This window comes from Thalia democratica, chromosome 1 (genome assembly GCF_965202585.1).
Source record: "Thalia democratica chromosome 1, ktThaDemo2.hap1.1, whole genome shotgun sequence".
Classification (NCBI taxonomy): Eukaryota; Metazoa; Chordata; class Thaliacea; order Salpida; family Salpidae; genus Thalia; species Thalia democratica.
In genome coordinates, this window is record NC_139165.1 from 46643609 (window position 1) to 46670061 (window position 26453).

At 26.4% G+C, this 26453-nt stretch overlaps 1 protein-coding gene across 1 annotated transcript; it reads left to right on the top strand.

The window, feature by feature from the left end:
- Positions 1–1593: 1593 nt before the first annotated feature.
- LOC145836623 (uncharacterized) lies at positions 1594–17713 on the top strand. The gene is made up of 27 exons (XM_082944413.1): positions 1594–2384; positions 3373–3552; positions 4111–4345; positions 4584–4828; positions 5212–5425; positions 6079–6330; positions 7184–7240; positions 7758–7872; positions 10548–10694; positions 10989–11089; positions 11522–11649; positions 11976–12060; positions 12255–12315; positions 12645–12721; positions 13067–13210; positions 13387–13540; positions 13828–14093; positions 14209–14294; positions 14519–14642; positions 14829–14916; positions 15182–15270; positions 15398–15529; positions 16081–16259; positions 16499–16640; positions 16840–16992; positions 17372–17426; positions 17592–17713. The coding sequence occupies exons 1-27, from the start codon at positions 1594–1596 to the stop codon at positions 17711–17713; spliced, it is 4422 nt and encodes a 1473-aa protein (XP_082800539.1).
- Positions 17714–26453: the final 8740 nt, after the last annotated feature.

Here is a 26453-nt window from a genome sequence, read left to right on the forward strand (position 1 = left end):
TTTTGAATTTAATTTCACTTAACCAAAAACTTAACTTTATTTATTTCTTAATAATGAGTTTTGCATTAAATAAATTATGCAAACAACGCTTTGTTTGTAGCAAAATTCTTTTTTTTTTCTGGTTGTGTTTAAAACATTATACAGTTTATTTTTAGCTAAAGTGTTGAGAAAATTGCTTTACTTTTTGCCACTAAACAACCACGCAAAATGAAAAAAACTTAATATAAAGTGTTAAGAAAGCAGATGTTTTGTTTTATTTACTATTTAGGGTTTTAAAGCTCATTTGTCTTAAAGCGAAGAAAAATGTTAGTACAGTTTCAGTGCGCATTTATATATATAGTACATCACATTAAATATTTATAAGTATTCCTAAGCGCAAAATTTTCTAATTTTTTATTGTTCGAATCATAATGCATCCTATAATTTGGCTTGTCTCAGATGTTAGTTATTCTATCCTTGTCTTCAAGCTGTAATCTTCGTTTATTTTTACTTATTAACTAAGCAGAGTAAATTTCATTACAGCTAAAAGTTTGTTAACAGAATTTTTAAAGTGTGTTTTTTGTTTAATGTATACATTTAGGCATTAAGTGTCTAAGTTGAGTTTACATAAAAATAAGACTAAATTAATTAGGTCATATTATAAATATAAAATCATAAATTTTGAAAGAATTACAGTACTAAGTAAGCATTTCAGTAATGAAATAAATCAAGCATTTATCTTTTTTACCTCAGTAACTTATTTTTATTCAAAAAGTATATGTATTTAGATTTTTTAAAAATAAAGTATTTTCGCTTGAGATTTTTACTATGTAACAAAAAGCTTTCGTACTTTAAAAAAACTTTTAGCAGATTTTTTCTCACTAAAAAAATTTGATTTTTTACCTTAGATTTATGCGAAAATATTTTTTTGCTTATTTAACAGTTTATATGTAAGTTATACAAGTTGTACATAAAAGTTTAGATATAGTTTTATAAAGTTTAAGTCAAATAGTTTTTATATAAGTTTAAAACTTTAACGTAAAACCTTTAGGCACTTTAAGCGCAAATTGGCTTGTTTTTTTAATTGAATTATTTTAAAGTATTTTTCCTTCATCATTTTAAGATATTTTTGCGACATCAAATTTTTATCAATGCACTTACAACAATTTAACACAACAATGGTATTTTACGTCGCAATGTTGTACTATGACTTCATAGGATATGACGTGAAATGTGATGAGTTTTTATCATTATACCTTCTTGTAAAACTTTTAATTACTAGTTTAACTTTAAAAAACATGTAAAATTTAACAACTAAATAAGTTAAGTAACATTTAAGTCTGAGGTTCGTTGCTGGTATTTTTATTGATTTTTTATAAAATAATCTTTTTGTTATTTTTTATAAAATTTGATTACTTAATGCTAATTTATGTTTTTTTACAAGTTTTAAAATATATTTAAAATGTATTTAATTTCAAAGCAAAAAATTTTGGTATTTAAATCTACTGTGTTATATTGTCGAATACATATTATTTATAAATATTTGACAAATGTATGTTTTCAGAATTACTCTATAAACACAAATGAAATAAGTAACAAACGAAAAAATAAATAATGTTTGAAGAAGAAGACTACATGGATATGGGGGAGACCCCTCAACTGAAGCTGACTCCTTCCACCCTGGAGCGTAAAGCAAAAACTGTAAATCACCCCGAACCGCGATTTGATTCAGACTCGGACGATTACGCGGACATGTCGCAAGCCACTCCCCGGCGCCATCAAGCGTCACCGGTCGTCATGCGCAAGAACAGCGTGAATTCCCCGCACAAGCGCGTGGCGAGAAAAATGACGATTTCAAGCAAGTACGACGACAGTGACTACGCCGAGTTCTCTCCAGCCCGATCCGCTGCAAAAATGACGACGCACGAAGAAGACTACGCCGTCATAAACGAACAACAGGAGGTTTACGCCGACATGAACGGCGTCTCGACGAGGTCCACGACCGTCTCCTCCTCGGCCAGCAGCTTGTCGGCCCATAAAAGTTACGGCGGTTACCAAGCAACGAGGCCTAAGAGCATCTCGATTACGCCCGACAAGAGGAACAACTCGGCGCCCGATATGAACCCGAGTTGCCACGACAACCTATACGCGGACATGTCCTCACCCTCGGTCGTCAAGCGGCCGCACGCCAGGAGCGACGGGCCGCTGACCAAGCCGCCGGTCTACTGGAAGGCGTCGCACGCCAACAACAAGGCCCAGTCGGCGAAGATGCACAGGAAGAAGTCCCCGGTGAAGGTGATGAAGACTTCGGAGAGCTTCAGGAACAGGAGTTCGGCCCTGTCCATGAGCAGGGACAGATTGGAGGAGCTTGGAACACTTTCTAGAGCGCAGCAACAACGTAAAAGGTTAAACTGTTGGTTTTTGGAAGTTTAAAATTACTCGTAAATGCTTTATTGTGGTATTTAATCAGAAAATTAAGTTTTGAGGTATTGTAGATTTGAATTTTTAACAAAATTACTTTACTCGTGATAAAAATTTAAAATCAGTTATATATAAAGTTATATAAATTTAAATATAAGTTTGATTTATTGTTAAAACTGTATATAAAAAAACAAATTTAATTTTTTCAACAACTTACAATTTTAAAAGTTTCGATATAACTTACCTCGTAGTGATGTTTGTCTCACTGTTTTAGCAAAAGTTTTAGCTGTAATAGCTTCTTAACTGTTTAAAAGTTTAAAGTATTTCGAATAGTTAACAAAAACTTATTAAAACCTTTAAACCATTATTGAGTTTATTTGCAAAAAATATTTGTAAGTAAAAATAGTCTATTTAAACATTTTTTATATTGATTTAACTACCAAATTAAAAAAAAACTTAAGCTAAAAATAGCTAAAACTATTGAAAATAATTTTAACAGTTTTCTGTAGCCTAATTTTGTTGTTAATAAATAGTTTTTTTAAATATTTGTTATCTTTACTGTTTAACAAAAGCTTTATGCTGTATATAGTGAAAAACTACTTTTATAAGGTTGAACCATGGTAAGGATTTATTTGCAAATTTCAATTTTTTGTTAAAACCAAGGACGTAGCTTGAACGAAAATTCAGACTTTTACTTTGTATAAAATTGTAATTTCTGTTATTATAAAATAGCTAATTTTTTAGTTTTTAATGATGTCTTTTTTAGTTACAGATAACCAAAAGTACTTTAAATACAGAATATCAGAAACTAAAATAATTTAACTGAATCATAGCGATGTAGGAATATTTAAGATACGTCCCTGGTTTAAATTAATAAACAAGTACTAACGAAAAAATAGTTTATAATAATATGTGGTTTGTAAAGTTAAAACAATTAAATCATAAAATTTACTTTCGACACTTAAACAACAGAACAGTCCCACAACACAAGGCAAACAGGGCAGCAAAAGCCGTGCAGAAATATTTGCAACTTTCGGAAATCGAGAAAAACATGTCGCAGATTCAAGTTTCGAAACTGAAAAAATCGGCCACCATGAGAAACATGTACACATCCACGGGGCACAGAAGTAGCGGCTCAACCACACTTGACAGGTATTAAAACAAGCGTTAAAAAAAGTGTTCTGTACTCAAAATACTTTAAATGAGAAACCACGGAAAAAACAATAATAGTGTATTTGGAACTTTTTTAAAAAGCAAACTTGTAGAAGCTTTCGAAAACTTAAATATAAGGTAACAGCTAATTGTTTTAGTTTTTTTATGAGTTAATTTTATGTTATGGTAATATGTACTTAGTTGTCAAACAGAATCAAAAGTGAAAGTTTTTGTTCTATTTTTTGTTTAGGACATTCAAACTTAAAAAAATAGTTATATTTTAAAAGTTTTGAAACGTTGTTAACATTATATTCATTTGATATTTATGAGTCATACAACATCTAATCTTTAGTTTTTATTTTAAAATAATTAAGTAAAAAATACCCAAATAAAAAATTTAAATGCAACATAAATATTGTAGACGTTAATAATAACTTGTTAGAAAGTTACATTACAACATAGAAAACTAAGTCGTAAGTATTTATTCAGCTTAAGAATAAGGATGTAACACTTAATTTCATTTTACTAGTTGTAACACTAGACTTACTTTTATTTAAGAAAATACATTGAATGGTTGGCTAGAAGCAACGAACAGAAGCAAAAAGTAGTAAGTAGCAAGAAAAGTGTAGAAGTTTTAGACACCACCGATGACTTTCAAGACGAGCACAATGGCTACCTGTTCCAAAAGAAGAAAGCAAGCATTTTTTCAAGATCTGAGGGCAACTTATCACTAAGAAGAAAGCCAAAAACTAAAACTTTGCTTGGAAACGGGAACAACAACAATACTGACCAGGTTTCTATTTTTAGAAAAATTTAAAAACCTTTATATTTCCCGGAAAAATGCGATAGACGCTTAGAATTTTTTTTTAAATACACAAATACAACAAATTGATCAATATAAATTGTATTTCACAAAAGGTGCAAACCATAAACGAGTACGAGGTGAAAAAATAGCGAAAGATGTTTAGAAAACGTGTATAACTAAATAAATACAGTATATATAAACCAATAAAAATTAAGTTGAACAAAAGGTTCAAACTATCAACGAAGACGAGGTGATAGAAATAGAAGAGCCGACCGAGAAGCCGCAGCCCAAACCGAAGAAGAAGGGCAAGTTCTTCTCCGTCGCGAGGAGCTTCATGGCGAGGAGCGACAGCAAATTGAACAAATACGCCAACTCACGTGAAGTGTTTGTCGTCCAATCAGAGGGGGACGCTCGTCACGTGACCACTGATGACGAGGTGGATAGCTCCAGCACCTTGACCACTTGCAACAGGTTCGTTTATTGAACGACAAAAAAAGCGATTTTGAAAAATCGTCCAAGAACCAGGTGTACGAAAAAACCTTTCGGTTTTTAACCGGCGCTGTACGTGCTTGCAATTCAGTTAAAAAAACAATTAAACTTTGCCTTGTCTTTGAAGCAACTGTTATTTTATTCAACGTTACACTATACGGTAAATATTATTTCTGATTTCTTAAACAAGGTCTCTGGAATAAAAAAAAAAACTTAACTTTTAGAACTACTTGTTTTTTATCTTATTGATTTTGGAAAATTAACTATGAAAAATAAATATTGCGATCTAGCATAACAAAAAAATTACTAGCTAAAAAATTTACTTGATGTAAGTTATAATTTTAATTTCAAAAAAAAAAAAACAGTGGCAGCAAAAGATCTACAATTAAGAAGACGATGTCTTTGGAGCGTTTGGGATCTGTTTCTTCGGTCGGATCCAGAGGAAGCAGAAGAAGAAACGCAAGATCAGATCTCATCAGTCCTCGTCACACAAAAAACTACGGGGATCCCAACCAGTTCTTCGTTAATTATGACATCATAAAGGGCTTTGGATTACGAAGGAAAAAGAAACAGCATCAAGTTAACTTTTTCATTTTATAATTTATAAAAGTTTAATTTTAACTTCTTAACTTAATATTAAAAAATTTACAAAAGAAACCCTTAACAAACTTATTTTTAGTAATAACAGAATGTTCCATGCCGTTATTTTATTGGTTCTTTTACAAAAGTATTTTGATTTTAAATTTGTAATCATACTTTTTCAAATTAATTTTGTTTGCCAGTAAATGTATGCTAAAATGCCTTATAAAAAGTATAAAATGTTTAACATGAACGCAATAACTTTTAGTGTTTGTTTTTTATGTTTTTAACGTGGCAAAAACTTCTTATTTTAAATTCATTTTAATTTGTTTCGTTATTTTTTTTTCAACTTTTATGTAGCTAAAATAAACAGGTCTATTAACTACATGTAATAATGTTTCTATAAATTTAATCATTATGCTATCTTTGAGATAATTTTACTATGTGCTAAGTTAAGAAAACCTGCACTTTACCTTATTTTTTTCAATAGGGCTCTTTTAAGGGACTTTAATACTATCGTTATTGTTGATAATATAAAAATAATCAAAGTATCTATATAGTATGTGCTCGACCTACTAAAAAAAAATTCTGAAACAATCATGGTCAATTTATTGAGCTAAAACCTAATACATTGACAACTATCAAACTATCAGGTAAACGTAAGGTCGTACGGAACACTTTTCGGAACTTTAAGAAGAAGAAAACGAACAGAATCAAGAAGTGAAAGCCTCAGACACTCCAGAAATCCGCTCGACGAAGGAAGCCCGCAGAGAAGCAAACCTGACATCAGGAAAATGTTTCCCCAGCAAGAATTGGTTTCTCCCGAAAGATTAAGAGTTGATTCTTCTGATCGGTTGTCAAAATCTCCGAGTAACTACAGCGAGTCACCAACACATACGTTAAAAGTTTGTTTGTATTTTTTTGATCTAAATTTAGCTTTTGATAAACACTATATACAATAGTTTACTTATATTTAAAGTAGTTTGAGCCGATAATTTATTTTTAAGCTTGTTCAAGGTACTATTTTCAAAAATAAAACTAAACTTTATTTTGTTTAATTATTTTTATCATTATTAAAAAGTTTGTTTACATTAAGTTCTACATTTTTTTATCAAGTAGCTTGAATATATTACAGAAAATAATTAACATGTACATTTTTGTTGTCATATTCACTTTATAGGCTCTTTTTCAAGAGATATATTTGCTTTTGTTAACAAATGGAACAGAAAATAGTGTATTTTATTTATTTTTGTTTAATAAAAAAGAACTTTTGAACAGTAATTTAAAAACTAGAATTTTTAAAGAGAGCCTAGAGTCCAGTTGTATATTCTAAATTTCACACTGTCTTATAAATTTACCGTTCTTTTATTTTTGCGTTGCCTCTCAGATAAGTGAAAATCTTAATAGCTTTTATTAATTATTACTAAAAGTATTTCTAAGTAAATGATAAAGTTACATTTCAGCTAAAATTAACTAAGTAAAAGAATGTGTATATATTATTCAAGCACTTGTTAAATTAATAACTAGTAAAATGTAGTTTTAGATAAAATACTGTTAAACTCACTTAAAAATAACTGGTTATTAGTCAAATAATTGTTATTGTTTAGTTTTCATAACTTTATTATTTTGAAATTAGTCACATGATTTGATTTTTACTAGATTACTGAGATTAAGATTTAGCTTGGACTAATACATAACTCAATAACATATGAAACTAAGAAAAAGTAACTACTTTTGTGACGGTTATTAACATCACAGGCTGGAAGCATACATAACAATGAGATGATTATTGATTTTCTTGACTCGAAATCTAAAGTAAGTCTTACTTAAATACAAGCTTTACTTAAAATTAATATTTTTTCCACTCTAATAAATAAGCCTTGATTATCTTTTATTGAAACTGAAAAATATAGCATTTTATGTATATTTTAATTTAGTACTAAAATTAGTTTTGTTCGTAGTTTTCTAGATATTTTTATCAAATAATTTTAGTTTTGATAACTTTTAAGTTAAAGACTTTTGATATTGGTTTGTGATAAGTGTATGTTTTATAAAACTTTTTTTTTAAACCATAATGTACGAAAGCACTCTAAATTTAATGTATTTTACTTTTAGAGTTGTACAATAAAATATTCATTAAAATAAACTATTGAGTTTCTTTTTTATAAAAAACTTCAAATCTTCCTAAATTTTAGCTTTCTATGTAAACTATTAAAACACTGCATGTAAACTAACTATATTAATTTTACAAATCTAAATCTTTGTAATATATGTGATTTTTACTTAAAACTTTCTAGATTGAAAAATTAATGTTTGTGTTACAAAATATCAGGATAACATGTCACTACTTGAAGCTTCGAAAATTGTGTTTGACAGACTTCACATGAACTCACCATGCACAACCGACCAACTGCATTCAGACACACTTTGCGTTTGTAAGAAGCTGAGTGAGTTTCAAGTTTGCTTGGTTTTTTCATAATTATTTATTTATAATGACACATTTTAAGGAAATATGTAAGTTATAAAGTACAAAGATTTTATAGGATTGTTTTTGAAATGCATTTATCATTAGTTATTGAGTTTTTATTATGATAATTATTTCTAAAACGTGAAATAGATTTAGAATATAATGAATTCTAAAAAAGGTAAAAATGCAATAGCATGCTACATATTTTAATTTATCTTAAGAGTTTTTTTGTATTTGATTAATATTTCTACTTACTGAAAGTTAAAAAACAGCTTTTTATAAGAATAAGTGATATGTCATAATTTTTTTTTATTATAAAACATAAACCTCGGTTAAATTATTAAACTAAAGGTACACTTTGCATGAAGTGCTTAAACTTATTGTTACTTTTTTTTTGCTTTTAATTTTTTTCTTTAATCTTTAAGTTTAAACTAATATCTTTTTTACGTAAATAAACTATTTTTTACTCGAAATTTTTTATTTACTAAAGTATTAGATTTGCATATCAAAACAAAAGTTTTTATATAGAGCAATAACAGTACAGCTTGTTTATACATGCTACTTATTTTAGATCTTTCAAAAATAAAAGACTGACACTTTAAAAGCCTGGTGACGTGCACATAAAATATATATTCATAAAGGTTTAAAACTCGAGTTTACATTATCTAAACTTCTAGGAAAACTGTTGTACATTTTGACTACAGTAAACTTTTTCTTATTGTAACAAGTAAATACATACAAAGCCTATAAGTAGATTTTGAGTTTTAAGTTATTTATGTTATGCTTAATTTTACAAAAAACGAAAAAAAAAAAACAATTGTATAAAAGTGTAAATATTAAATTCAAGAGATGGTAAAATAAATTGTATAGAAAAAATTTAGAAGCTTAATTCTAGCCTTAATATAACACCCTTTGTTAAGTTTTTATTTGTAGATGTTAATTTGTAATGTACATTTGAATTTTTTTTTGATGGCATATTTATTTGAATATTTGGAAAAGTAGCACTTTCTATTTATCTTTTAAATATTTAGCTATATATAATATATGTATTCAAATACTGCTACATAAAATAAGTTTAAATAGAAATTGTTCATGATAAGTTAAGTCGTATAAGAATATTAGTTTGATTATGTCGTTAACTGGTTCCTACTAATTAGTAAACATTTTATTTATGATTTTTCGATGTAAAACTAGTAAACTTAGAATTTTTTTAACTGTGTAATTTTATTTTTTAAAACATGACTCACCGAAAGGAATTATTGATTATTAAAACTTTTCGCAACATAAACTTCTGACCTTGCAACATTTCAAACCTATATAACCTTTTTCTTAACTAACAAAATGTTAAAACTTTAAACATAAATATTTTTTAACATTTGCTTTTTATATAAAAGTATTTATTTTATAACAAATATACAACCTAATTTTTAACACAAAATAAAATAATGCTTTGAAAAATAAAAAATATTCAAAAAGATGAACTGCAAAGTATTTTTAATAAAAATCATATACATTTATTACTAGTTAAAACAGATAAAACTAGATAGAATGCTTAAGTTTTTTTTTATATTTTAACTTTTAGTAGTATATAAAATTCAAAAAATTAAAAAAAAAAGTGTTTTGTTTTTTTATTAATATACTGTAAAGTTTTGTATTTATTTTTTTCTGTTAGTAATTTAGTGAAAAATTCTAAAAATAGCAAAAAGTTCTTTAGCTGAGTTATAATTTTGCAAGCTTACGTAATTTAAAAGTGTTGCAACGTAATTTTTATTTATTGTATAAGTTATTTTAAATATTACTAGTTTATCCTACAAGAAATAAACTTGTATTTTATTTACTTACATAAATTACAAACTTCACTAAAAAAAATTTTATTGATACAAAAATAATTAACTTTTTTTATTCATTCTTTTTTAAAGTAGACCTAATGCGATCTATTACTTTAGATCAGAATTTAGCTGATAGTTTTAATCACAAATTAAAATCAATATTACAAACAGTGTTGCGTAGTTTCACCTTAGTTTTTTCATGTGAGATTTTTTTTATATAAATAAACTATTAACGTTTTCATATTTTGTTTTAAAGCAATCTAATTTGACAAAGTTACTTTACTGTTGCTTAAATTAATTTAATTAAAGTTTTGGTATAATTAAAATAACAATATTTTAAATAAATGAAAATACGGAATACTTTTATCAAGATACAATACAACTTTGCACATAAGTTTTTTTTGCACAATGCTCACTAGTGTGCTTTATTGACAACTTTCGAAAAAACTGGTAAAAATGGTTTGTTTTTAAGCTAATTTTGTTTTTAAACTAATAAAATTTACCTATATTAGAGAGTTATTAACAGAAGTCATATGTATTTTATAATTGCTGTTCTTAGTATTAACACTTATTTCGTTTTCTTAAACTATAATTAAAAAATAGAATATTTTCTAAAAGATTCAGCAATGATTTTTTTACACAGAGGTCTAAAACACATTGAAACTTTCAAATGAGCTGTGAAAAATTATCTTTAAAAACTATTTATAAAAAACAAATCATGAAAATAAAAATCATTTTTTAAATAACAACTTGTTGCATTTCAACGTCCAATGTACAAACTTAAAAACCAACTCAAACTTACCATAACGGTAACAAAAACGCACAGTATCGGGCCAAGTGTTGGTAAATTGGCTGCTTCAATGTGTTCGATTCGTGCATCAAGACTGCATGATTAACGTGAACGAAGATCACGAAAAAGAAATAACAGTTGGAATGTGGCAGTTGCTTGTTGAAAAAGACCTTCTGATCAGCAGTATGTTTGCAGTTTGCATACAAATATAGTTATTGTAAATCTCTTAAAAGTAATAAACTTTGTTATCAGTGTAAGTTTATAAACATTGAGTTTAAGGCATATTTAATAAAGAAATTATAAGAGTGTAAAGATTGGTTTAGTCGAAAACAAACTGTATCCCAAGGTTACGTCGTTTTAATTTTGTAAAAATAATTTATATATACATAGGGTCCTTTTTGTAAGAAAACTAAGTATAACAACATATAAGCACTGTTTTATAATTTATTTTTCAACTTAAAAAGTGTTGTATAACAGGTGAAAACAATTTTGAATTTGTCGAAGATTTGACAAAGTATAAATTCAGTTCTGAAGTGACAAAAGATTACAAAAGTAGAGCTGCTATTCAGTCTGACAAGGTTAGTTAACAATGCACAATAAAAACATAACAACTGTTTATACTACGTCAAAATAGTTATACACACATACACTACTTTTAGCGCTAGCTCTATTAAGTAATTTTTTGTTGAACTAAAGTATTTAAGTTACTAGCTTATGATTCCAATAACAATAGAAATGTAAATTTTAAATTGTCTCTATACATTTAAAAAAACTTTTTTTACATGTACGTTTGCGTACCAAAATACTATTTAATTTATCATTAAAAAATTTGATTATTTACTTTAATTCAAATATATTGCTAGTTCTAGACATGACATTAAACTGTATCCTAGTGTATGACTCGATAACCGAAAGGTTTTTTCGTACTCCAGGTCCTTTGACCAAATTTTTAAGCGATTTTTTTTTTGTTCAATAAACAATATTTATAGTAGAGAGCATTATAAAAACAGTGTTTGGAGTTAGTCGAGTCCACTTCGGGAGTGATGATCTCGCAAGTGAAGAAGAACGAAATGGAAGCTTTCGATTTCCTCCGTGCTGAGGCGCCTGACGCTCTAGTGAGAGCTGTGCTGAGAAAAACGTGTGTAAGAGAAAATAATTTGAACTAAACGTAACAAAAAATATACATACCTCAATTGTTTTTACTTGTTTCACAACTTTGTGTTTAAAATGTTTATATTTGATGACATTATCGGTTTCATTATTACTAAAAAAATTAAAACTTTTTCCAAAAGCTTCTTATTTTAGTTTTATAAGTATTCTAGTTTGAAAACAAGATAATAATAGACTGTGGAAGTTTAAAACAACTTTCTCAGTTAATACTTATATTAAATTAAAGTGAAATTTATAAAATTAATTTTAAGTTATGAAAATTGTGTTTAAAAATGAATTAATGTTATGTTACAGACCTAAAAGCAGAACTATTGAAGATTTGCAAAAAATATATGAGGAAATATGCGATATGAAGGCACTTGCTTTATTAAATAACTCTGTTAGTAATAATTGATACCAAAACATATAACAACATTTTAATATTTTAAACTAAGTTATGTGTTTTTTACTTTTTCAGCTTTTATTGAGTAATTTTTACGTTAATTTAAAATAAGTAAATCAAAAAAACTTTATTGAGCTTATATTTTTATTAAATTTTTATTAAATTTTTCTTAAATTTTATTAAAATTTTAGATAAAAAAAGAATTAGCACGAGTGGCTCAAATAGAAGTTTTTGAACACAGCAATTCAACTGGTAAGTATACATTTGTTTTTTCATGTTAAAAATTTTAGAATTGAAAGCAAGTGATGTTGTTTTACAAAACTGAGTCAATTTAAACGTTTAAAAAATATATATATATGGCCTGACAGCTTCTTATAGTTTATAACCCTGCGTATAAGTATTTTTGTATGCATATCATTATATAGTAAATAAACTACTTAGTGTTAAGAAAAAAAAATCTTGCGATTAAAACAACCTTAGGAGCATATTTTATAGCTCTTATAACTTATAAGACATATAAGTATTACACTTCTTGAAGAATCCATATAGTCTTTGTATAGAAATATAAAATTTACAAACAGTTTTCAAGCAAGGAGACGCAGGTACTTGCTGGTATATTGTCCTTAACGGCAAGTTTCAAGTTTCTGTAGATGATATGGTTTGTTAGATTTTAATTATATTTTAAAAACTCAATATTTCTATAAAAGATACAATTTGATTATTTTTCAAGTTAGCATTATCGAATTTTTTAAACTTATAATCATAAACGTTTTAAATGTTTTTAACATTCATAATAATCTTCGTATGTTTTATATTCAATTGAATTATGTTTGTTTTGTAATTGGAATGTAAAAATCTTGAAAGCAACTTTTATAGTTTTTTAAAATAATTATTGAAAATTTTTATTTAAATTATAAGGATACAGAACTTAAATGTATGTAGTCAATTTTTTTGAAATCATTAAAAAATCCATAATATTATAAAATATTTTTAAATGTACTAGGTAGTGTGCTCGTATAGCGAGGGGGAGGAGTTTGGCCGACTTGCCCTTGTAAATGGTACTAAGAGAGCAGCTACTGTTACGTCACAATTGCCAGACAGTCAGCTGATCAGAATAAACAAAGACGATTATGCGAGAATTGTAAAAGTTTGTTAATTTAATAACATTTTATTTTTGTAGGTTCGGAGCTATTTAGAAGTATTTTTAAGTTTGCTACAATTTATTATAATATAAAACTAGAATGTAAGCTTTAAGACTATCTTTAAAAAATTGATCTGCCATTTATTTTGTTAAAGTAACAGTATTTCTATTAAAATTACTAGGACTTCGAAGAAAACACAATATCGTTAAAAGAAAACAATGAAACTGTTTTGATTTTCCAAAAGACAGCAAGTAGAGTCGAGAGTTCGTCAACATTGGGAAAAGAAGTTGAACTTCAGCAAGTTACTGGAGAGAAAGGGTACACTATTTCTTTAGGTTTGTTAGTTTGTAATAATCAATACAAAACAGGCAAGGTACTTTGAGACCAAAAACAATAACTTTTTTGTAAAAGTATAGCAGAATATGTTACTAAATTATAAATATTGTAGTTTGTATAACTTTTGTGTATAAAAAACTTAAATTTTAAGTACTTTTTTTTTAAATGACTTGTTGTTACAGAAGATTCGATATTGAATATTTTTTGTTTTTATACTTAAATAAAATTTATGATAAACTTAAATGTTATTTTTCTTATCATACTAAGTTTGAAATTAACTATGAAGGCAAGCCAGAAAAGATTTTGGAATACATAATAAGAAACACTCCCTTGTGGATATGTGGGGATCCTGACATCGAAGATTTCATTCTGACGTACCTGACTTTTATGACGACCAAAAAGCTGTGCGACTGCCTGATGGAACTGTACACGCGAAAATTTCCAGATGAAGACCAGGACATAAAGAGGAGAGTCGTTTATTTTGTCGTTAGGTGGAGCCACATTCACACCGACTACTTCGTTGAAAGGATGTTCGATTCGTCATTTTTACACGTCAGTTTGCCGACATAAACATATTACTATCAAAAATGCCTTCGAAAGAGTATTTTTTTCAATTTATAAAGCTAAATAAAAATGTTTAAAAATAATTAGAATATCTTATTTTTAGGCACTCGAGGATGCAATACTCAATGATGTATCAAAAGATGAGAAGTATAAGCAGCTATCAGAAGATTTCAAGCAACTTTGGTTTCAGTCAGTTTCTGTATATGCAAACCGCTAAAACTGTTTATAGTTTATGTATTTTATGATAAAATAGAACATTTAGTAGAGTTTTTAGTTAATAACTTTGTAAACTGTTAAATGCAGTATAAAACCGAGATCAGTAAAATCCTAAAAGAAAACAGTTTGAAAACAGTTTATTTTTAATAGAAAACAGTTTTTTCAATACTCAATTTAAAGTCGACACTTTTATACAGATCAACTCCGATGTCTTTGGTTCCTACTGCTGGAAAGCCTCTGATGAAACACAATGAAGTATCTATGGAGATCCACATTAACGACATGACATCCGTTATCATTAAAACTTCTTTAAGTTTACAGGTTGATTTTTATATTGTCTATAAGTATCTTACTAATTTTATGTGAATGTTAACCAAAACAAACAAAAGCTTGTAGCAGATATATGAAAGTATTGTTTTATTCATTATTTATTTTTGATGCGTTATCTGTTTTGTTTTTGATAAAATAGGAAAGTTATTAATAAAATATTATTTATAACAAAATCAGGTACCCGAAATAGTTAAAATAGCCATAAGAAAGCTGAGGTTGAATAAAAAAGAAAACTATTATTTATATGAATGGAAAGAAAATGGAGGTTTTAATTTTATTAATGACTAAACTTAAAGTTTTTATTGTTTTAAGTTTACAAATATTTATTATATCAAGTAAGTTTAGACTCAAACTAGTAACATATTTTTAAAAAATTTTGAAAAAAAACTAAAAGTAGCTTTAGTTTCTGTTCTACCTATTGACTATTAATTTATCTTTCCTTTGAAAGAGTTTATTAAAACCTACTTAATTTAAACAACTGTTTAAAAAGTCTTATGTTAAATTAATATACTAATAAAAAAAAACTACAGAGTTATCCAGTATACCTACAAAAACAAGTTCGGTTCCAACAAGTCTTTCAACTAACAGTAGGTTATATCTTGGAACCGAAAAAGAAACGGTATGTCGTTAAGTACAGTTAGGAACTTGCAATAATATACTATAGGTTGTAATTGAAACATACTTCTTTTAATAAAAAAAAGTTTGTTATACCCACATTTCAGTAACAACAAATAATAAAATTGTAGAAAAGATCGCATATTGAACACTACGAGCCTCTCACAGAAGAATTTATCGACGACTTTTTAGATCTACCGTCCCAGGAAATAGCATACGCAATAACTTTTGATGACGTTCAACTTCTCAACAACACCCACCCAGTTTGTTGAAGTTATATCAAATAACAATAAGCTACTTTAAAAATAAATTTGAATTATGAACTAACTTAACTAACTCTTTTTGAGCATTCGGGTGCAAAGTTTTAGGTGTTACTTTTAACGTAATATAAACAGTTCTATCAATAAATTAAAATTTCATATTAAGTAAATCTTTTTATTTTGTTACTGCTGACGTTTTAAATCTAAAAGTAAGTTTGCATATATTTATAAATATATATAGTTTGCACAAAAACTTTAACCTGTGTTAAACGAAAAGCAGCTATATGTAAACTTGTATATTTAAATTATGATATTTGAAAAATTATATCACAAATTTTCATATCAGCTATTTTTTTTTTTAGTTTTTAATACTATATTCATACAGTAGTAGTTCTTAATGCTTAAAGTTTTATAGAAGTATTTTGATTTTTTAAATAGCAACAATGCTGTTTCAAAAGACACCCAAAAGGTTTTCTCTAATATGAGTTTTGTATTGGTTAAATCATGACATCATAAATAAATCATATCTTATAAAAACTAAAAAAAATTTACAGCTAGAGTACATTTTGAAAATATTCGGTCCTCACAAGTACAACGAAACAATTTCAAATCACAACAAGTTGGCGCGAAGGTTCGACCAACTCGCCTATTGGCCCCCGACGCTCATCTGCTCCTGCAAGAACGTCCATCTTCGCGCTTCCTTGATAAGAAAATTTATCAAAATCGCTTATGTGTTAGTTGACATATGTAAAGAAACGATTTATAATAAACGTACAGTATATAATTCGTGAAAGTATTACTGCTTTTTACAATTAGCAGTACGCTGACTTTTACGCCTATTAGATTAAGTAATTTACAAAAATATTGGAGTTAGCAAAATACAAGAAAAACCATAACAATGTAAACAAGACAGACTTCTATGCAAAGTATTAGTTATAAAAATTTGTTTTAAACAACATTAATGCATTTTAGGTTAAAAAAGCATCAATGTCTCAATTCGTTCCTGGCACTGATAATAGGAGTTTGTAACCAATCGGTGACTAGGATGAGAGAAACTTGGACCAAGTTGCCTGTCAAGTACAAGAACATGTTGTCTGAAACGGAAAAGCTGCTGGTAGGCTTTTTTATTTTATAAAGTCTAGCATACCATATTATGTGTATGAAAAAGGGGTAAAGAAATACAATAAGTATAGTTTTTATCCAAAAGAAATTTTTGTTTTTAATATCACAACTGTAAGTAACGAGTATATTTTAATTGGCATTATCTAAAATTGGTTATAGTTTGTTTTATAATGAAAAAAAAAATAATCAAGGATCCGTCAAGAAACCACCGAGCTTATCGTAGTTACGAGCAAACACTAGAAGGTGCAATTATCCCGTATTTCCCACTCAAGATGAAAGACCTCACTTTCCAGCATGAGGGCAATGACTCCTGGAAAAACGATATGCTCGATTTTGAAAAAATGGTAGTTTTTTATTGAAGTTTTATCAGATTTAGTTTTTAAATTTTCAATTGAACAAGGATGGCAAAAATACTTGGCAACAGTGTCAATTTTAACTATTTATTATTAATGTAAATTAAATATAAAGATAGTGTTTTATTTAAAAGCAAATAATACCTTAGAATTATCAGAATTTATTATATTTTGTTTTACGTTTGGTTATTTTTAACAAAACTGTGCACTTTTCTCATATATAAACAACTTAACTAATTTAAAACATATTGTTTTTAGCAATACGAGTCTAGTGTTTTTATTTATTTAATTATTAAACAATACAAGTTTGCTTTGAAAACTATATTAAAATCTTAAAACTATTGAAACTCAAAAATTTACATTTTTGCAGCATAAGTTGTCACAAACGGTTGTAAAGGCCAGTCAAATAGAACTCGATGATTTAGGTGAGTTAATTTGTGAAACTTGATTTTATATCTTTTTAGTTTGACTAACTCTTATACAATTCAAAAATTATTTAATTACAAATAAAACATTTTTAACAACAAACTTTTATCGTTTTTTTAGAATAAACAGTCTTTTTCAAGCTATGTATAAAAACCACACTTTAGAGTTTGAGTTCGATGTAGAGGACATTACAGAAAAAATTAAAAGTCACGTGGGCGACATCAAAGTGATCACTGATCAGAAAAGGCTGAATAAAATGTCCAACATCATTGAGCCGAGGACGTAGAGTCGTGACATGCGAAACTTTTAATTGTGAGGAAAACAGAAATATCGAAGGAATCAGCGGGCTTGGGGCTGAATTTTGAAGAAGGCAAAGCTAAGATTTTTTAGCATATTAAAATATTAAAATTATAAAAAAAAAACTATTTTAAGCTTACTTTAAATATAATTAAGTATGTAAAGTAGTATTGGTGTTTAAACTTGGTGTTTTATTAAGTTCAAAGTTAGTACAACAGTTAAAAGTTATGTTGTTATTATCTACTTATTTTCAAGACTAAAACTCTTCATTTGTTATGCTACTGTAATACATTTTTTGCTGTGATTACGTGCTTTTTTCTATGCAATTCATACTCATCTTCACAAAATCATTAGTCGAATAAGTTTCCTAGTACACAAATCAAGTATTTAACAAATGCTCAAACTTAAACATTAACAAAGCTTTGTTGCTTATACTTAATATTTTGTGTACGTTGTTCTTGTATTACATTTTTTTTAATTTTTTACTGTGCTTGTATTTATACAAATAAAATAATGAATACTTAGTACTTTTACAAGTACAGATGCATAAGGTTTTGGCTTTCACAAAGTAATTTTATTAAAGTTCAAAATTATTTAAAGTAATTAAAAATTTCTTTTTCTTGTCATTAATAGTTCAAATTTTTTAAATAAAAGACCAAATAAAAAGTTAGACGCTAAAATATGTTTATCTAAAGTAAGTCCAAAATAAAAGTATTAATTGTTAAGTATTTTATATAATCTACTACAACACTGTTACTCAATATACTATTTTTAGCTTTTTTTTTACACAATTTTTATCTAATTTTATTTTAGATAGTCACAAGATTTTGCTTACGTGTTAGGTTAAATAAGTACTAACTTCATATTTTAGATTTGTTTATGCGTCTCAAAAAGGTTTTATGCTTAGTATAAATTACAGTAATAAAAGTTATATTTTAAGTTTTGGTTTTAAGAAAACAAATAAAGAAATCTCAACTACTGGAGGAGAAATAATGAATTTATTCTTTCAAGAATTTAATCTACAAACTAAGTTTTGGTTAAAGACCTCGTCAGTGCTTAAATAAATCTAAATAGGTATGGAATAGTCATGGAAAATAGCATTTAAACAATTTAACTATTAAAAAAATTACTCAGAATTTTTACTTAAAAAACTAAACAAATTAAATTTTAATATTAAGACAAAGTTAATATGTGTAATAAAAGTTATGTAAGTTAAATATATAAAACTTGATAACTTAAACCTAACTAAATAAAGTTCTCTATACTTATTTTTTGGTTTAAACAAATTAACTTATTCATTAATCTTGACATTTTTTATTGTTTTTATTTTTAAAGAAATTATAATGCATTTTATTTTAGTTATAAAAAGCGTGTTTAGAATAAAATTGATTTGGATTTTATAAAAGTTTAATCTATAAACAAGTTATATATATTTATACGATTCAAGTTTAAAGTAAGTTTAATTTTCATAAAACAGTTTTACTTACAACACTGAATACTTTTATAAAAAATAACAAGTAAAGTATGACTTTTAAACTTATAATCACGTTTCAGAGTTAGTATAAAATATAAAAACATTTTTATTCACCAAAAAATTAATTTAATCCAATAATTGTTAAACTCAAAGTATATATTTGTTTTTGTACATTAATTATAAAACGCTTTTTTTTTGATAATCTACTATTTCGTTTGCTTTTTTGTTGGACATAATTTTCTTAGAACGTTTACTCCACTTATTATTTAACATACATCTCTGTTACACAGTATTTTTAGCTTTAGTTTTTTAGTACTTTTAAATACTAATCGTTTTGCAACGACACTAGTTTTGTTAGAAGGCAATTGAGCTGAATTTATTTCTAGAGTTTTTAATTATCGGTTGTCAAAATAAGAAAAATTTATACGTGCATATTTTACATACACTCCTTCAGTCTAATTAATGAGCATTTAGTCCTTGAAATAGTAGTAAAATCAATATTACTAATATAGCGAACTATAAAAAGCTCTACATAATCTTAACTAATGGTTTTTATAAACTTCAATCAGTTGGATAGTTTTAAAAATTTTAATCTTTAAAGTAAAACGATATTTTTTTCAGGATGAGCTATCTACTTCAAAAATTACAACTTTTCTATCTATCAAAATTTTCTTTTTTTATAAAGAAATATTTTTTCTTAATTATTTCAATTTTACTAACATTGAGAGGAAAAATATTATAAGTAGATTAGGACATTGCATAACAAATTTCAGATTTAAATTATAAATAAACTGGTTAGAACCATGGCTGTAATGAAAAATATTGTGAGAATTTAACTTGAAAAAATTAAACTTTACAGAATGTTAAAAAGTGATATACAACTGCAGTAAACTTGTTTCAGAAAAAGTTAGATCTATTATCAAAAATAGCAAACATTTAAGTATTAAATAATAATTAACAAGCAGAAATAAAAAACCTCGGAGCTTTGAATTTAAATACTTTTACTAAATATTTATGTCTATTTATTGTAATTAAAACTTTAATTTTGCAAATAATTTTTCATTAATAATGCTGTATCATATAACTTAAAAACGTTTAAAACTGAATGATTTTAGTCAAGTTTAATATATTACTCGCAATAAAACATAGTTTTATAAGTTTATATCGACAGTTTAAGGCACACTGTGTACAGAGTAAAACACCAAACACATAAGGTCGTACATTTTTAGCTTGGTGACAATGATCTGTAAAATAGTTAAATATTTAAACTTTCTACCGTCTAAAACGGAAAACAAAAGAAAAAACCTTCAAATTAAATACAAGAAACACAAAAAAGTAAGAAAAAACAAGTGTAACAAAAAAAAAATTCAAAGTATGGTTTATAATTCGAAATTTAATACAAACTTTTATACTTCGTGCAGTGTATTAATGTTTAACAACTTTAGTTACAACTTAACCAGTTTTACTATAAGTAAAGTTGTAATAACACACATACTTTTTTCCGATATTTTCTTGTAAATAAATCAAGTTTTTGTATATGCAAGCTTTTTTTACATTTACGTACGAAAACAAAAGTAAAATTATTTGCAAACACTAGGTTATATCTTTGAGCAATTTGGTTAAACACTGATTTCGAAAAAAAATTGTATACACCACTTTTTAAACATTAACTTAAATTAATTTGCTAACAAAAGAGGTAGGGTAGAATTTATGGTATTAATTAGAATAATAAAAGTACTATGACACCTGCTTATGTAAATATGTACATAGTAGTATTCAAAAGTTAAAACTTTGATCATAAACTTTAAAATAAAATTAAGATGTCTACAAATGTTTTAACAGCTGCATAACAAGAAAAGACAAGGAGTTTTTTTTTCTTTTAAATTTTTCAATCATTGTCTTCAATGTCCATAAAGTTTAACGTTAATTAAGGTACCAATAATGTTATAAACAAAAATTCTTAAACAATTCAAAGTTACTGTTCTGGTAAAAAAAAATTGTATATCATTTTAAACACTTTTAGTTCGTATGCTTTAAAAGTTACCTTCAAAAATGGCTTTACAATTTTTTATCAAAAAGTTTTAAATTTTAATTGTATCATTTTTACAGTTTATATGAAATTTGCTAAAAAGAAAGTTTCGTAAAGCTTATTAAATTGAATAAGTTATATTTTGATGATGTGAAATATATGTTTTTTTAAACTGAATACTCTAGAAGTAAACTTATTTTACAATTAAGTAATAACAGGTAATAGGCTTATAAAGTTTTCCTTTTTACACCTACTATACTTTTTTGAAAAGTATAGCTAATGGTATAATTCTTTGTTATTTTTTTTCTTAATTAAATTTAAAACTTTTGACAGTTATTATATGTGAACTAAAATTCTACTGTTTTATTTTTTAGGTATAATTTGTTATATTTTATTTTAAAACTTTTATTTATAGTTAACAACCATTTTTTAGAAAAAACTATTGATGTTTCTTTATAGATAAAATTTTATATAAAACTTTTTAAGACTTATGTAGCAAGTCAATGTAACTACAACTTTTTACATAAACTTAATTAAGCAAGTGAAGCGCAAAATTAACATCAAAGAAAAAATTAGATATTTTGCTTCTTTAAACACCAAAAGTTATTATAGTCGCCTAACTTATTTGTTACTTTAAGAAAATAAAACTTTGCATACGTTTGCAAATGAATGACCCAATTGTGTTTTGTCCTCCTTTGAACTTGAATGAGTTTTGTTGATAAAACTTGGTAATCCTTTTTATTAAAGCCACCTAAGGTTTTCATCGTTTAAAACGTCTTTTTAAACTTGCTGCAATTTCGCAAAGACTTTAAACTACTAATAATTACTGTTTAGTTAGCAATTACTTGCACAATTTACCAGAACGCGACGCAATACTTTTCGACCTTTTCATCAAACCATTTCATCTGCTGTGTGTTTGTTTTTGTGACGACAATGAAATTTAAAATTGCCCAATCGTGACTAACATTACATCATATGACACAAATCAGTCAATCAAACCAAAGCGTTCAGTTAACAATTGAAATGAACAGAATTACATCTCCGGTTTGTAGATGTCTATTTAACTTTTATTCAACATTTCAATATTGCACTGGCTTTTTATCAAAATGTCTTGTACTTAATAAAACTCAGTCTGCAGACAAGTTAATTGAGTAATTATGAAAGAAACGAAAAGCTCTGTAAACTTGCATTTGTCCGCTAAAGCAGCCGATTGTTACAATGTGCCTTGCGAACTTCGTCAACCCAAAGCAAAATAGCTTATTTTTTATCTCTCGCAATGTTGATTGATAACCGTATATTGGTGGGGTTCTCTGGCATGGTAATCCGTGCGATTAGAATAGTTTTTTGATAAAAACTATTAACGCTTATCAAACGGTTAATCTGATTATGCATATATATATATATATATGTATATAAGTTTTATATTTATTCACCGGTTAATAAATTTAACCAGCAGTAAAGTAATAGAGTAATTCGATAATACTTTCCTGTATGGTTTAAAGCTGTCAGTCATATATAAAATTTTACTGAAATTTAAAAGTTTTTTTTAAATTACTTCACAATTTATATATAAAGACCAACTTTTGACATCAATGTACTAAACACTACAAAAACTAAAGCAGTATATAGAATAAGTTTTGCTTAGGTTAAAATTGGGTACAATTATGTTTTAACTTAACTAAATTAATATGTAGGAACGTTTCTTTTGCCTTATGTTTTTACTCTTTATTAATTCACAGTTTAAGTTTGTAGATAATAGAGAATTGTTGAACAAACTCTACTTTTTCATTAGCTGTTGTAGGACACCATAAAATCATTCAAGTAATTAAACATATACCAATTGAAAATAATTAAATACAAGTGCTATTGTGAACTGTTTATTTAAAATTAACAGTTTTGTTTTGTAATTAAATAATTTTAGTTATTACACCTACTCTTGAAACAAAATGCTTTACTTTTGAAGTTGTTAAAACAATATTTGTTTAGTCTTAAAGTATTTAATTTAAAAAGTTAGGAGTACTATCATTTCAAGTGAAAACTTGTTTACTTAGTTTTGTTTTAGTGAAGATACGAAGTTTATGCACACTAACGAAGCGTAAATAAAAGATAAGAAGCTTTTTTTTTTTGGCTCCTTTAAAAATTACTAACAAAATACTAATTTTTACTTGATTTTTAAAAGACTTACTTTTTCTAACTGCTAACGTATCTTATAAACTCCAGTTAAAGCTTTCATTTATAACTTTACATTAAAGTTTAGTTCTAAATGTTTTTAATTTTTTACATAAACTACATTACTTTCAAGTACATACAGTAATTTAGTACCGGTTAACTAGTTTTAAGGATTTAATACACTAACATTTAAATAATAACTTTTTAAAAAAGTTATTACACTTTTAAACCTGTTTGTGTAAAAGTAAGTATTTCAATTTTTAAATAAAATTAGTTGATGATAGAGTTAAAGTTCATACAATAAGAAATTTTTTGAAATGATTGAAAACATTAATGTTTTACACACTTTTTAATGTTTGTACAGTTAGTACTCACTTCAACAACAATAAAAACGTGTTTGCAAGTTAAAAACTAGTTTTGTTTAAATAACGTTATACACATTTTATTTGCTCAAAAATTGAATAAAATAGTAAACCATAGTGCATAATTTAATTTCCATGTATTCACAAAGCAAAAAGATATTTTATCCGGTTTGGCTAATTCAATTTCTGTGTAGGGAAAGCAATTACGATTGGATAGCAAGTCAAAAACGGTATATCAATGAGACCGCTCGTAAAACGCTGATAAAATTGATGATAAAAAAAAGAATTGCGTCAATAGATTTTATAGTCTCCATAAAACAATAAAATTTAACACTTTTCCTAAAACTTCCTTTTGATAGATATTGTCTAGAAATATTGTGCTACGAAAGTATTCTGTAAATTATGATATAAATTATATTATACAACCCTTATTTAGTCCATTTTAAATTTAGTTGAGCTTATTTTACAAGCCTTAATTTTTTTTTGAAAAATATTAAATCATTTGAAATGAATTGTCTATACTACTAGGTAAAAATTTGGTTGTTTATTAATTTTTTAAAGTACAAAAGTTAAATTTACTGTTGTTTTAAATACTGACCTATATTCAACACTAAAGTTTTTTTTTTTTTTAATTATTTGTTTGCAAAACTGTTTAATTAACTTAGATAATACAACAAACTATTTATTCACTCGTTATTATTTGATTAAGTTATTTTTAGGTAACTTTAAAAACCCCATAAAAAACTACTAAAAAACTAAGTTTTTTTGTTGGCATTAAAGATAATGTAAATCTTAAGTTCAGCATAATACAAAATAAATTATACAAAATAGTTATTCATACTAATTTTGAGAAAAATGTTTTTCGCTTTTTTTTTTACTTTCGAAAACTTAGGGGTTTCTAGAAAGTGTCAGGAAAGGTTTAAAAAATTAAATCCTGATTTTTTCGAACCCGCCTCATCCCTCCCGTTCAGTGCTTCCTTGAAAAAACTCGTGCAAAAACAATTCGTGCAAAAGTTTTAGCAACTAATCCAATTTGTAGCCTTCATACAATCCAGCTACGTATTCTGATAAATTGCTCACTTTGATATCAACCAGGTTTATAGCTAACTTGATTAAAAGATCAAGCCGCTTAAGTTTTTACCAGAAATAGGCTTTTATAATTGTCAACGCGCTCTGCGCGTTTTTAAGGAGCGGTAGTAGGAAAATTGAAATTTCTTGATAAAAGAATTTAATAGCCTTTTAAAGCCGCCTTTCTGAAATGAAAATAATTGGCTTTTGATAAAAAACTGTTTCAAATCAAAAAATAGCTGTGTCTTTTTAACACAGAGCAAAAAAAGTTCGAACTTATTTAAAGTATTTGGTTTGTGTAAAAAGACAAGGAAAATTTATTAAAAACTTGCACGTTTGTATTAAAGATAACGAAGCTTTTTTTATCAAAGATGTACGTAAGAAAAAATAGAATGTTTGTATGTTTTTTAGTCTTTCTAAATAGTTTCCTAATATGGTGATTGCCATAACATGTATTTTTTGCATGCTTTGCAGCTATATAGTTGTCTTAAAAGGTTTTAAATTTTAACATGAGAGGAAATTTATAACATCTTTAGTTTTGAAAACACGTAAAGTAATTATGACATATTCCATTTGCAAAAGTCAAAAACAATCATTTTGTGGAAAACATATAACAAAATATTGTTTTCTTGATAAAATCGTGACTTTTTTTCTATTTTTCATATCAAAGCAAGTTGTTTTAGATGTTTATACGAATAAAGAATAGTTATCAGCTTTATGAAAAAAAAGACTAAATTAAAACTATTAATGTTTAAATTAAAAAAATTAAACTTACGTCTTGGTATATTTTAGTAAATGATAAATTATCTGTTAATCAGTAAAATAAGTATTTAATTAGTGTAAACAAAAGTTTAATTGAAAAAAGTATGAAGATATTTATCTTAAGTTGGCGACTGTTCAAACAAAAAAAAAAAGATTAAAAATACCAAAAATACTCAAACATAAACAATACATTTTTGAACTTAAATTAAGTTTCTAAATTAAACTCTTAAAATAGTCTTTTTTACGATACTATAAATTCGTATGATACATCGATTTGCTTAACTAATGCTAAAAATAAACCTTCTATGTATAAACTTGTAACAAAAACTTTTATTATCTGCTGTGAGAAAGTTTTTCAATTGTTATTTAAGCTGCAGGATTTTTATTATTGTTTAAAAACATTTCGGTGAGTTTTTCTTACGATATTGTGCAGTGTTTATAGCGTTTTGAAATATAAACCACTTGAAATCACTTCTGCAAAGTTCTGCTTCCTTTTATTTGCTTTACTTAAACATCTTCATATTATACTTGGCCACGCCTTTGTCTTTTTTAAGTTTTTTTACTTGTTACTTATTTAAAGTGCGACCTACTTTTCTTAATTGTTTCGTATTTAAATACTTTCCTCATAAAAGTTTTATTTGTAGCATTAAAGAATATTTCTAGTACAAACTCAACAAACATCTGGTATTTTTTTAATTTTCACTTTTAACATCCCATAAAATCAAAGTTAAGAAATTTAGAGTTATACAGAGAATTGTAACCTGATATTGCTATATTTTTTGTTTAGTAGTCCAAAAAAGTACAACATTAAGATTTTAAACATCTTGTTTTTTTAAGTTTGTACTTGACCATTAAGTTTTATTTT

Excerpts from the sequence above, each read along its gene's own strand:
- LOC145836623 (XM_082944413.1), top strand. The coding sequence starts at position 1,594 with ATGTTTGAAGAAGAAGACTACATGGATATGGGGGAGACCCCTCAACTG. Across the intron at positions 7,241-7,757 it reads TTCTTGACTCGAAATCTAAA|GATAACATGTCACTACTTGA; the intron begins GTAAGTCTTACT and ends ACAAAATATCAG. Across the intron at positions 14,295-14,518 it reads TTCAAGCAACTTTGGTTTCA|ATCAACTCCGATGTCTTTGG; the intron begins GTCAGTTTCTGT and ends ACTTTTATACAG.